This window comes from Micromys minutus (genome assembly GCF_963924665.1).
Source record: "Micromys minutus genome assembly, chromosome: 30".
Taxonomy (NCBI): Eukaryota; Metazoa; Chordata; class Mammalia; order Rodentia; family Muridae; genus Micromys; species Micromys minutus.
In genome coordinates this window covers 20318385-20330973 of record NC_137965.1, presented here as the reverse complement: position 1 = coordinate 20330973, position 12589 = coordinate 20318385, and the positions used below count along the sequence as shown (strand labels likewise).

Here is a 12589-nt window from a genome sequence, read left to right as displayed (position 1 = left end):
ATTTTTAAATGAAAAATTTCAATTAGAAATTTTAAGAACAAAACGAAGAGAGGCTCCTGACCGGTGGTATCACTCAACTTCAGTAACTGAAGATTTTTAACTATTTATTTATTATGCAGGCACACACATGACTTGGTACCCCTTTGTGTGGAGGTCAGAGGGTAATGCATAGCACTTTTCTCCCCTTTGCCTGTGTGGGTCTGGGAGATCTATCTCAGGCCACCAAGCACCTTTCCCCATTGAACCAGGCATCTTGCCATCCCTAATTTTTACGTATTTAGTGGCAATAACGAACGGACTCACTGATAAGCCTTCAGGAGTGGTTTTATGTTTGAACCCAGTAAGATGTTAAAACAAGCACAGCCTTGAGCAGGGGCCATCTGCTGAGTGACCTCAGCGCTGTGCAGGTTTCTGCTAGATCCTGGGGGTTTGGGGTTAGGGAACTGGAAGACATTGGTCCTAACCTGAAAGCCAGACCTTGGTTTGCATTTTCCACTTGGCAGGCTGCTGTCTTGGACCCAGAAAGGGTCTCATTTGCAGTCTGGTAGTGAAGTGAATTAAAAGCCACCAAATTTGAGGGTTAAGACACCCTGAGCTCCGCTCAGGAGAATGGCTGATGTCCTCCTTCGCTGAGTGGGGCACCCATGATAATGAACTTCTCAACGCTCATGCTCCTGGACATCCCCCACCCCCTTTTCTCAACTCTAAAAAATTTCCAGAACGTTTCCATTGTAGGATGTATGTACTGTGATCTAAACACTGACTACGGTAGACACTTCAGCACCTGGTGGATATGGGTTACCTTATATTAATTTTAGGTTTTCCTAGACACATTTACATCTTACTGCCATAATAGTTTCCGGAATGTCAGTCAGGAAAGAGTTAACTTGTAAAGTCTCTCAGCATAGCTCCTTCCCCCATCTCCGATGGAGTTAATACTAATGGCTGTAAATTCAGGCTTGACTAATCTGATCTGTAAATGGCTAGCCACAGAGTGAGCTTTTTCAGCTCTGTGGACCACATCATCTCTATGACTACTATGCAGCCCACGATAGCAGCTGTATTGCTCCTACATTCAGGTGAGTGCTCACCCTCACAGCAGTCAAACTCTGTTGACACCAGTGGGCATCAGAGTAGCCCTTACCCTCTGCTTTGCAACCTTACCCGTATTATTAAATATTGTCAGGTGTGTAGTATACACTGTAGTCAATGAATGCTTTTACTGTGGGACACTGAAGTGACTCTTGGTGATGTAAGTGATGGGAATAGACTCTTGAGTCACCTCAAGTTGAACCCCTAGATTCCCACAATTCACCAGGGCAGCCTCCACCACCTACCAAAGGCCCAGTGCTAACAACCACTTTGTCTCATAGGAGAATCACGAACAGGAAGCGCACCCAAGATTATAGCTATGATTGGCCGGGTGAGACTGACCTCTCACCCAGCCCAGTAGCTACAATGTTAGAGTCAGTAGCATCTCTGTAGGTGGCAGTGTGGGTCATCCTGTAATAACTGAGCCAGCCAAATGTATTTTGCAAGATGGGGTACATAGAATCTTAAAAGTTTTAACTTCCAGAAGAAAGCTTAATTTGCCAGTGGAGGCTTTATGTTTGGATCCATTTCTCTTATCCTAGAAGCTTTAAGTAGGGAGGTGACAGAAACAAAAGAAACCGAGGACCAGCAGGAATGCCCCTTCCTGTCACCTGGAGTTTGAAGTCTAGTGTGGACACAGGGAACTGGGCTCCCAGGGAAGACTATGACCCCAAAGACTGTTTGCTTTCCAGGGTGACAGGCACAAGAGTCAGGCAGTTTACTCCCTCATCCGAGACTTTAAGGATGTCCGTGCTGAGAAGAAAAGCTGGGTGTAGATGTGAGGCCTCCTCAGAAGTTTACCTCAGGGCCCCAAGCACAGTAGAAATGTTGGCAGTATGGTCTTAGCCATGAAAACACTGAGTGGAAGACAGGAAAAGGGAGGGGGTGATGCGAAACCTCTGCCCTCTCCACCAGGCAGCGATGGTGTAGGACCTTGATGGACAGTAGTCAGAAGTGTTCAGCTGCCTTCAACTGTCCACACAGCCAATGTGGGTGGGCATCCATCTTAAGTCAGGGAATGAATGTCTCAGTCGATTCCAACGTGGAGGGTAAAAATACGAACATGGGCGTGGTCAAGGCGCTGGGAAGATGGCCGAGTGGGTGAAGGGCTTGCCATGGCAGGTATGGAGACCTGAGTTTGGATCCCGTAACTTCCCTACAACTCAAGATACATGATGTGAGAGTCTGTAACTCCTCTGCTCCTACGGAAGGGTGAGCAGTGGAGACAGACTCCCCAGACACTCGGGGGCCAGCCAACCTGGCATATGCAACCGACAAGTAACATGGAGGCTCTGCCTCAATGTAGAAGACAAGGACTGATACCTGGAGTTATCCTCTGGCTTCCACATGTGTCTCATGGCATGTGTCTGCATCTGTACACATGAGTATGTGCACTCTCTGTCTCTTTCTCTCTCAGAGAGAGAGAACAAACCCAGCAAAGTAAAGGTCACTGTACATCTCCCTGACTTCTTGTCCCATTAGATCCCAAGTTCCCCACCCCACCCCTGGTGCCCACACAGTGTGGTCATGGGACAGTTGCTGGGGACCAACCACAGCTCCTCTGGCCTGAGGAATTTGGCTGTTTTCAACCTCAGAGGAGAGTAGCAGAGACGAATAAGAGCACCCCTTTGAGCCAAGTTGACTTCCCAGCCTCCCCTGCTCCCCACGGCAGCTATAGGACCCTTCAAACTCGGCTGGCCTGCACTCTGTCACGTCATGAATCTTGCTGGCCTTGCCTGTATGAAGTGGCTTTGCTGATGGGTTGATTTTGGGGCATGGCATTATACAGACTTGCCAGACAGGACTTCAGGATGGGCTTGGTGAACACACAGATGTCGCTAGTCTAGGAGGGCTGTGATCCATGAGAATATACACACACTTCTGTGCACATTTGCAGACCCCCATCCACTGAGCCAACCACCCAGTGATGAGCAAAACCTTACCTCAGGTTAATGCAGTGGGAAAGAGGAAGGGCTCCAAGCCCAAAGACTCTGGCCTTGTAGCCTCTGGTATGACTGGCCACTTCTTCTCCCTAAGAGCTTTAATAGCCATGTCTTCAGACACCCTGAGGTTCCTCCTTTATTTCAGAACTCCAAAGTCCTAGCCAAGAAAGAACTGGCTTATGTCCCAATCATCGGCTGGATGTGGTACTTTGTGGAAATGATCTTCTGCACGCGCAAGTGGGAGCAAGATCGGCAGACGGTTGCCAAGAGCCTGCTGCACCTCCGGGACTACCCAGAGAAGTATCTGGTATGTAGTCAAAAGAGCAGCATGCCGTCTTGCTCCTGTGGAATTACGTGTGGCTACCACACATGGGAGTTGCTTCAGGACACTCTCGTGGATGACCTGGAATTACATGAGGCCGGAGGACTTTGTGGGGCATGAGGACACTTTGGGACTGACCAGGCATCAAGTGTGACTATGAACCTCTTTGGGACTGGGGCCTCTGGTTGAGCTTGGGGTTGTGTGACCAGCATCCTTTGCTTTTCAGTTCCTGATCCACTGTGAGGGCACACGGTTCACAGAGAAGAAACACCAAATCAGCATGCAGGTGGCTCAAGCCAAGGGGCTGCCCAGCCTAAAACACCACCTGCTGCCGCGAACCAAAGGCTTTGCCATCACCGTCAAATGCTTGCGAGACGTCGGTAAGGGTGCTGGCTAGACTGGGGATCTTTGAGGCTGGGAGAACCTGGGATAAGAGGAAGGTGCCTATCTGGCTGGGCACCTTATGTTTCTGCATCCCGGTGAATACCGCCCTCTGCTGGTCCGTGGTGTCACTGCACCCTTTGAGGCCTGATGTGACCTGTACATTATGGCAGCTGATCCATGAGTGTGTGTAGCCTCAAGCCAGTGTAAATAAAAACATGTCAGTTGCCCCTGGCATTCTGACATGACTCCCCCCATTTTCTTTTTAACCTTCCCCTTCGGTTTAAAACATGTTTCTTATCTTCCCATGGAGACCCTTTCCTTCACATCCCTACTCCCTGGGCCAGATTGGACTTGACCCTGCTACAAGTGTGAAGGTACCTCGGAGCTGGGCCTGCGGCCTTCCTAGAACTTCATGTACTGGGCATGCCGAGGAAATGTTTTATCCCAGAGGAAGAGGTGGGCCAAGCGGGTTCTGCTCTGCTGCCGGAGGCTGGTCAGATCCTTGCTACTGCCTTCTATAGCCTTGTCTTTATCTCTTATGAGGGGGATCTCTTTAGCCCCAGGCCAAGGATTAACCAGGGCGCCAAGGATATCAACAGGTTAAATATCTTCTGGGCAAGTGCCCACCTTAGGCATCAGTGCCCACCAATGACAGGGAGAGTGGTTGGGCCTTTAAGGACAGTGTCTCTAGACATTTCTGCAAGCCAGCACGATGACCGTCTTCCATAGGGAAAGATAGTGGACCTTCAGACAGGTAGTGGGGGTTAAGGCATCAAGGGAAAGAAATAGATGGTGATTTTATCCCATTTGAATCCTTGCTCTTCATATTACAAGTGATCCAGGGTCGGTTTACAATTTCTGTGATTCTCCGTGATTCTCCGGCTACTTTTATATCACTAATGGCAGACACGTAAAGCGGTCAGGTCAGGCTCAGGATTATATCGGTTAACCTGCACATGTGACTGGCATCTGTCACCTCAGCCCTGTGTGATGATGGCACTGTAAGTCCATTCTCCAGAATATCTAGGTTTGGAAGATTGTGTGATGCAGCTAAGCAAACCGCCCACTGCCGGGACAAGGTGGCTCTGGGCGCCACATGCAGCTGCGCTCTCAGATTTCTCCCCTTCTCTCCTGCCATCCATTTCCACCATGTTCTTTTACACATTCTAACCACTTGCTTCTCTGTCATTAAACCACCCGTTCTTTGACCCACTGAGCATTTCTGGAGCCTGACCTGGGCCCCAGGGCTCCCGCAGGTCGGGTAGAACGTTGAATATGCCGACCAGGCAAGATAACTCGAAATGTGCTTATAGGATACAGTACTGCTGCAGGAGCTTTCGGGGGCTCCCGCTTGGGCTTTCCTACTAAAGACATGGAGACATCTGTATTAGTAGATGTTCGTTGGCCTTTGTGCTGGGGGCCGTCTCCTGAGGTATACATCCAGATTCAACCCATCACCTTATCTGAGCCTGGTAGCTGTTAGCCTCCTTGCTCTGTTTCTCCCTCAGCTCCAGCCTCCATCTCCTTATTCATCAAAAACCACTCCTTCCTGATACAAAAAGGCTTATTAGTATAGTGGGAGAGGCTCACTCTGAAGCAATTAACAGCAGGGTTACACACCACATATGCAAGGTTACACCACCTATTAGAATAGTGAGTGGGCTCACAGTTTGCTCAACCAATCAGCAGCAGGGTTACACCATACCTTAGCATAGTGGGAGATGTTCCAGTTTACTCATTCTGAACCAATCAGCAGCAGGATTACATCACATATTAGCATAGAGGGCGAGGTCATAGCTTACTCACTCTACACCCTGTCAATCCTACCCCAAGTAGTTACCATTGAATAGAACCATTAACTTGGCCTCAATACCAGTTCCCTTCAGGATTTAGATGTAACACCCTGGCTTAAATGGCTGCTTCATTTTGGAAGGGCACAAAAATGCTCATAGTATGGGTTATACTGGGGGCTGCAGAGATGGCTAAGCAGATAAGAGGGCTTACGGCACTTGAAGAAGACTGGATTCAGTTTTCACTATTACCTGGTGGGTCACAACTGCCTGTGAATCCAGCATCGGGGATGAGCTGCTCTATTCCTGTGTATGTACAGTCCCCCAGACATGTATCCACATAGTTAAAAAAGTGGCATTTGATAAATTTATAAACGACAGCTACCATTCTGTAACAGACGCATCCTTAGATGAGCCTAGTTCATCTTCTACCCATATTTGTTCAAATAGCGGTATTTCTGACTACAATAGGCTCTGCTCACTAGAAAGTCACTTATGAGCGTCCTTATTAGTACAGACCTGACAGTTATCACAGCATCGAAGTCCACGTGACCACAGGAGTCTGTTCCCATGACTTGCTTACAGTTGGCTTTCTGATTACAAAAGGTGACACATGCTTACCATAGAGCAGGTGAACAATCTAGAAAAACCCCAAAGGTCTCTGTCACGCGTGTCACTGGTAGACGGGTTACCGTGTATGTGTGTGTGTCTTCCAGTGTGTGTGACGACCAAGCAGAAGGCCTCACCTGCTATCCACCGCCTTGTTTGTCTTGTCTTATAGTCCCAGCTGTCTATGACTGTACACTCAATTTCAGAAACAATGAAAACCCAACACTGCTGGGAGTCTTAAATGGAAAGAAATACCATGCTGACTGCTACGTTAGGTAAGTTGGTCCTGCTTCCTTCCTAGAAAAGGGAGGGCTTGTTTCTAAGTGCTCAGTCGCAGGGAGTCCAGCTTGGCTCCTCTTACAGAGCTCTGGGTGGACAGACAGGAGCCCAGCACTGTCAGTCATTCCTTATGGATACATTTCCTACGAAGATGGATCTGCTCTTTGTAAAGACAAGCCAATTTCTTCTATTATTATGATTATGATTATTATTTTGGCCTGCTTACACAATGAGCCTAACTCTTGATCTCTAGAATGTCACCACGACTAGTGGAATGACATTGGGAAGATGTAGCAGACAAGAAGCTACACGGCCATTTGTTCAACAAGTCAGTGACCTTATACACTAAAACCCAGCCTGAGTTGGGTCAGACGGCGCTGGCTCCCTATGTCGTAGTCATTTTGAAGGCCATCCAAGAGCCCCTGAAACACCCCTACACAAGCAGACAGATGGCACAGAGCTTTCTGGACCCCTTCCGGCACCAAATCCCAGCACACCATGATGAAAACCCAATGGCTAAGCACTTAAAATGTTTAAATATACAAACATGTTCGTAGACTGACAGCCTGTATTAACTCCCTGGAAATGCTTCCAGCCTTTCTGCAAATTGAGGAAGAAGCACCCTCAGTTTCTTTTCTAATGATGCTGGCACAGGCTGCCATATTGCTTGGTATACGGCATTCACAAAGGCACGATCTCCACCCCTGCTCCCAGCACCAGAGATGGAGTGGGTCCTTTGTCCCTGGAGTGCCTTGGACACTTGGCAAGAGCTTCACTCAGCTGGATTCTGGGAGGGTGCAAGACTGACCTCCACAAGGGTTGGGGTGGGGATTTTTTTTTTAGTAACTGCAGTTCTCTAGAGTATATACAGAAACCTCAGGACAGTACACAGCTGACTGTGAAACTACATCATAAGGCAGCACTGTCCTCTTAGGAGGAAGCAATGTCAGGTTTGGGAGGTAGAAGATGGAGAAAAGCAGATCCCCCAATCCTGACAGCATCTCTCGGTCGTTGACTTGACCCTTCCTTGATTCTGCTGGGCCATGGCTGCATTTGGGGATTTCCACCCTTGGACTGCCCCCTTGCCACCTCCACAGGATTTAGTCTGCAGCCAAAACTGCCACTTAGAAATGTGGCCTGGGGGCTCACTGTGGTTCTCTCTGCTTTCGCATACAGGAGGATCCCCATGGAAGACATCCCTGAGGAGGAGGACAAGTGCTCGGCCTGGTTACACAAGCTCTACCAGGAGAAGGTGGGTGGACCTGCAGGGCGTAGGGTTCAAGTGGCCGTTCTCATGGGTAGGCACTGGGAACCAGTTATTGGTGTCCCTAAGGGTCAACATGTCAAGCACTGGAAGAACATAGCGAGATGCATTGTTAGGTGGCCTCACAGAAAGTAAAACCATCACGTGGGTAGTGGACCAACAGGAGGTAATGGCTGTTTGGTATGGCCCAAAGAATAAACAACAAAAGCTGAACCAAAAGGTTTCAAGTGAGTGAGCTTATTAATACACAGAAATCAAAAGGAGGGGAAAGACGCGCAGCAAGCATCGTCAATCGAGGGATCACATGAATGAGGCATGGTGGAGTTCTCAACAGAGCTCTCTGTTCATGAGTGAGCTTCGGGCTTCCTCCTCCTGTCCACCTACCCAGGCCTTTTTGCTCCCTGGCGTAAATAGTAATGATTTCTGCTGGGAATCGTCCACCTCCAGATGTGTCACCTCAAGGGTGTCCACGTTTATATGTCTCTGAGCTGTTTGACATTTTCCTCCCTCCCTGTCACAGAGTTGGGGGCCAGCCATCCCCAGCAGTTATAGAGGACAGTTGACATAAACAAGGTCAATGAGACAAGGGAGAGCACCCCCTGGTTGCCAGAGTCCCCTTCAAGCTCAAACAGCATATGACAGCTTTCAGTGGTCCAGAAGCCCTGGGTTTTTCTCCATGTCTATCCCCCAGGCACATTCCCCCATGGGAGGGCTCACTTCAGTACCAGATGGCCGTCTTGACTGCTCCTGAGCAAACTCACTTCAAGTGTGACCTGAATAAGAATTTGGTCCCCATGGGTACCCTTACTTTTCCTGGTTCAGCTCCCCAGCTCTGCCTGCTTGTTCTTCCTCTGGACACAGGCCTTGGTTTACACAGACTCCTCCCTCCTAAAGATAGGGCGCAAGGAGAACCAAATTATCACTGCCCCAAGTCGTTCCAAGGAAGGGCTGGCACCTCCTGTGAGCAGTACCTTTGCAGGCCCCTAGACCTTTGTCACCCAGTCTCCAAAGACTGCAGACAGGCTGATGGGAACCTGCATGTTGAGAAGCCAGACTGGCTGTGTGTAGGCGGAGCTCAATGCCCTTTCATCCACATTCCTTTCAACCTGCCCCGCTGTCCTGCTGTGCATCCTCAGTGCCTGGATATGGTGAACAAGACTGGGCATAGCCAACCCCACGCTTGAGCTCCTCCCTCCTGCACACAGGAAGGAGAGTGGCAGCTGTCACTCCACGTGACACTGGAGGAAGGGGATGCCAGGTAGCCCTGACAAACCCCAGCTGCCCACAAAATAGTTTCTGTAAGGTACCTGTAGGTAGCATCTGGAACCCAGCACAGAGTCTGAGGCTCTTTTCTCTGACCCCCAGGACGCCTTTCAGGAGGAATACTACAGGACAGGCATCTTCCCAGAGACTCCCTGGGTTCCCCCACGGCGGCCCTGGTCTCTGGTCAACTGGTTGTTCTGGGCGTCACTGCTGCTCTATCCTTTCTTCCAGTTCCTTGTTAGCATGGTCAGCAGCGGTTCCTCGGTGACGCTGGCGAGCTTGGTCCTCATTTTCTGCATGGGTGAGTGCGGAGCCAAGGCTCAAAGCCAAGCCAGCATGCTCGGCAGGTACCGGATGTATGTCGGGAGGTGCTCCTGTCAGGCTGAGTGGTACCCACAAGGGCCAGCCTTACAGTGCTGTCTGGGGCCTGGAGGTGTGCCTGGTGGAGCTGGAGTTCGCTTATCCCCCGCCCCCAACAGATGGTGAGACGATCCCCTCAAGTCTTACCTGCCCACCCTCTGCAGAGGGAAGCATGACATAGGACCCTCACTAGGGGACTCCTTTCCCCTAACAAGGTGACGAGGCATGTGAGGAGGCTTAGAAAGTGCCTTCCTCATTCTCCACTAAGGGTTATTCACCCAGACACCAAGCCTCTGCCGCCTGGGCGTGACATTCCCCTGCATGTCAGGTCTGATTCTGAGGCTTATGGGAGCACAGGCCAGGAGACAGGTCTCCATGTGCTGAACAAATAGGCCAGTTCTGAGAAACAAAGTACTTTGTAGTCTCTGGGCAATACAAGGGGCTAAAGTGGGAAGCATTTCAGGACAGACTTGCATACGGAGCCTGGTGCTAACAGCATCTCTGAGTCTTAAGAATGAAAGTACAACCCACTAGGTTAGTGGTTCCTCATACTGTAGTGGCCCCTAACTGTAAAATTATTTCCTTACTACTCTGTAATTGTAGTTTTGGAACTGTTAAATGAATTGCAGTGTAAATGTCTGTTTTCCAATGGTCTTAGTTGACTGATATGAAAGGGTCATTTGACCTCAAAGGGGTCACGACCCACAGGTTGAGAACCACTGCTCCAGGTGCATCTCCTGAACCGCCTTTTAAAAACTTGGTACCTTGTAAACACCTTGGCACACAAGTCAGTCTGTCTGCATCAGGACCACCAATTTTAGGTTCTGAACTGGATCCTGGGAAGGAGGTTGGCTGTGAGAGCCAGGTGCTACAGGCGAGAGAGAAATCCCACCTCTGCTTTTAATAGATGGCTGGCCAGCAAAGCAGGGCCATGTTCTCTGGGGCAGAGAGCTACGTTCCTTAAAGAAGACAGGGGATGGGGAAAGGGCTCTCCTAGGTGTGAAACAAGTGCCTAGTGGACTGAGCACTCGGCCTGGGGTGCTGTGGCCATTCAGAAATTTCCCCTGTGCCCTTGCTGACACATTTGCACCCACCCCCAGGCCTGCATTTCCCTTAAACGGCTCTGTTCCAGTATTCCTCCACTTCCTAAGGCCTTTGGACCAGAGTCCACATCTCATACCATTTCCTCTCTGTCCCTTCTGCCGACGAGACATTCCACCCGAGTACTGGAAATGGGACAGGGCTTATATCTCAGCCTCTGTGGGGAACATGACACCACAGCTTTGTGACACATGCACCATAATTTGGAGGCTGCATTGGCTCGCTCACCCACTGCACCCATGAACAGTGTCTGTGGGCTGTGTGTTGAGTGATTCAGAGAGGCCTGTCACACGAGGAGCGCAACAAGCCCCACCTTCAGAGGTTCTGCTTACAGGACAGTTTCCTGGCGAGCATTCTGGTGGCTCCGTGACATCTCAGATGGGTCCAGCACATTCCCTGACAGCCACAGCTTCAGAGAGCAAAGGCTCCAGGGGGCAGTGATTTTCCTGAACTCTGTGATTTGCCCAACCAATGGTGGAGCAGTGTGGGTGTACAGTGCCTGCATCCTAACAAAGCACCCCCACAAGCCACTGCCCCACAATCTCCAAAGAGCCACTTTTGCTTTGGAAAGAGGCACTGAAAACAGAGAATTCTGGAAACTCTGGGGTGAAATGTACATTAGACTCACTCAAATTTTACAGCTAGCAGCCTCCTAGTGGCTCCTGTTGGCAAAGCTCTCCTGGGGTGTGTTGGATTCTAACTGCTCTTCCCTGTTCTCTGCAGCCTCCATGGGAGTTCGATGGATGATTGGCGTGACAGAAATTGACAAGGGCTCTGCCTACGGCAACATTGACAACAAACGGAAACAAACGGACTGACGTGGGAATGTCACCTCCAAAGGGAACTGTGGGGGACTGTTGGCCTCTGCTTAGCCTTTGTAGCAGGGTTCAGTGATGGAGACTGGGGAGCCTTGCTGGGACAAACAGAAACCACAGCCCCTCCAGTCACAGTTTGCCTCAGCGCTGGATGGGAGAGGAAGACTGTTTTAAACCTTTCCCCTCCCCCTTTCTGTGTGAATTAGCGGGTTTGGTTGCATTTCTTTTCAATTGCACACACACGTGTGTGTGTGTGTGTGTGTGTGTGTGTGAGAGAGAGAGAGAGAGAGAGAGAGAGAGAGAGAGAGAGAGAGAGAGAGATGGGGTGAAGAGAATGAGAGTGTGGTTGCGTGCGCACTTGTGACCCTGTGACAATAGGGTCTGTGAGGCTGCAGGGCAGGGGTGGAAGGGAAGGTGTCCCTGTCATCCTGTGGTGCTGTGTCTTTTCTAACCCTCGATTGCTGGAGACCGGAGTGAAAAGTGCTTTGGGTAAGACAACTAAATTATGCCTCCTAATAAGAAAAAGAATTAAAGTGTTTGTCTGTGGCAAGTATTTGCACAAATCTTCTACCTCCCCACTCTGCCCGGATTTGGGTGTCCCATAGGCAGCTGCTCATCAGTGGGGGGCTGGTGAGTTAGGTGCATGCACTGACGGGTCATGTGAGGGTATGTGTGTGTCTTAGGAACTTGTCAGTGTCAGGAAGGGTTTGTTTTGGCTCACAGTTCAAGGGTACAGGCCATCATGGTGGGGAGTCATGGACACAGGAACAGGAGGAATTCTGTCAGAAGAGACAAATGCTGGTGCTTCTCTCTTGAATAGTGAAGTCTGAGGCTATGAAAGGTCTGCTCCCACCTAGTCAAGCAGCCTAATCTAGATTACCTGCACAGGCATAACTGGAGACTCGTCTCCCAGGTGACTCTACCCTGTCAACTTGACAGGCAGCACTAACCACCACAGTATGCCAATGCAGTGACATGACCTGCAGAGATGTGGGTGTAGAGGCCCCTCTAAGCGAGCATGAAGACAAGAGTGTTGGGAGACCCGCTGAGAGCTTCCTTGAGATACATCCACAAGTCTTGAAGGTCTTAAGCTTTGAAACTGAATGTCATGAAAACACCCTAAACTGTCACAGGAGTGAGAAAGCCCTTGAAGCAAGGGCAGGGGCATTTTATAAAATGGTACTACGCCCCTTTCCAGCTCTTGTGTGGTGCCCACTAAGGAACCAGGTGTTACTCAAAACACACTCCACAGGTGAACTCAGCCTGGGCTCTCTGCTTTTCCCCACACTGAGCTTTTTTTGGTCGGCTCCTGTTATGAGAGGGGGGCTGCTCTCCTCAGCAGACCTTGGGGAATGTCCAGTGGGAGA

General features: G+C 49.9%; 1 protein-coding gene across 1 annotated transcript in view; it reads left to right on the top strand.

Moving 5' to 3' along the window:
- AGPAT4 (1-acylglycerol-3-phosphate O-acyltransferase 4) overlaps positions 1–11700 on the top strand; it is a 95089-nt gene extending 83389 nt beyond the window's left edge. The window contains exons 4-9 of the mRNA XM_080941679.1: positions 3181–3342; positions 3584–3737; positions 6313–6415; positions 7596–7671; positions 9049–9247; positions 11131–11700. Coding sequence (XP_080797805.1) covers positions 3181–3342; positions 3584–3737; positions 6313–6415; positions 7596–7671; positions 9049–9247; positions 11131–11225 — 789 coding nt within the window. The 3' untranslated portion in view covers positions 11226–11700. The remainder of the gene's footprint in view (positions 1–3180; positions 3343–3583; positions 3738–6312; positions 6416–7595; positions 7672–9048; positions 9248–11130) is intronic.
- Positions 11701–12589: the final 889 nt, after the last annotated feature.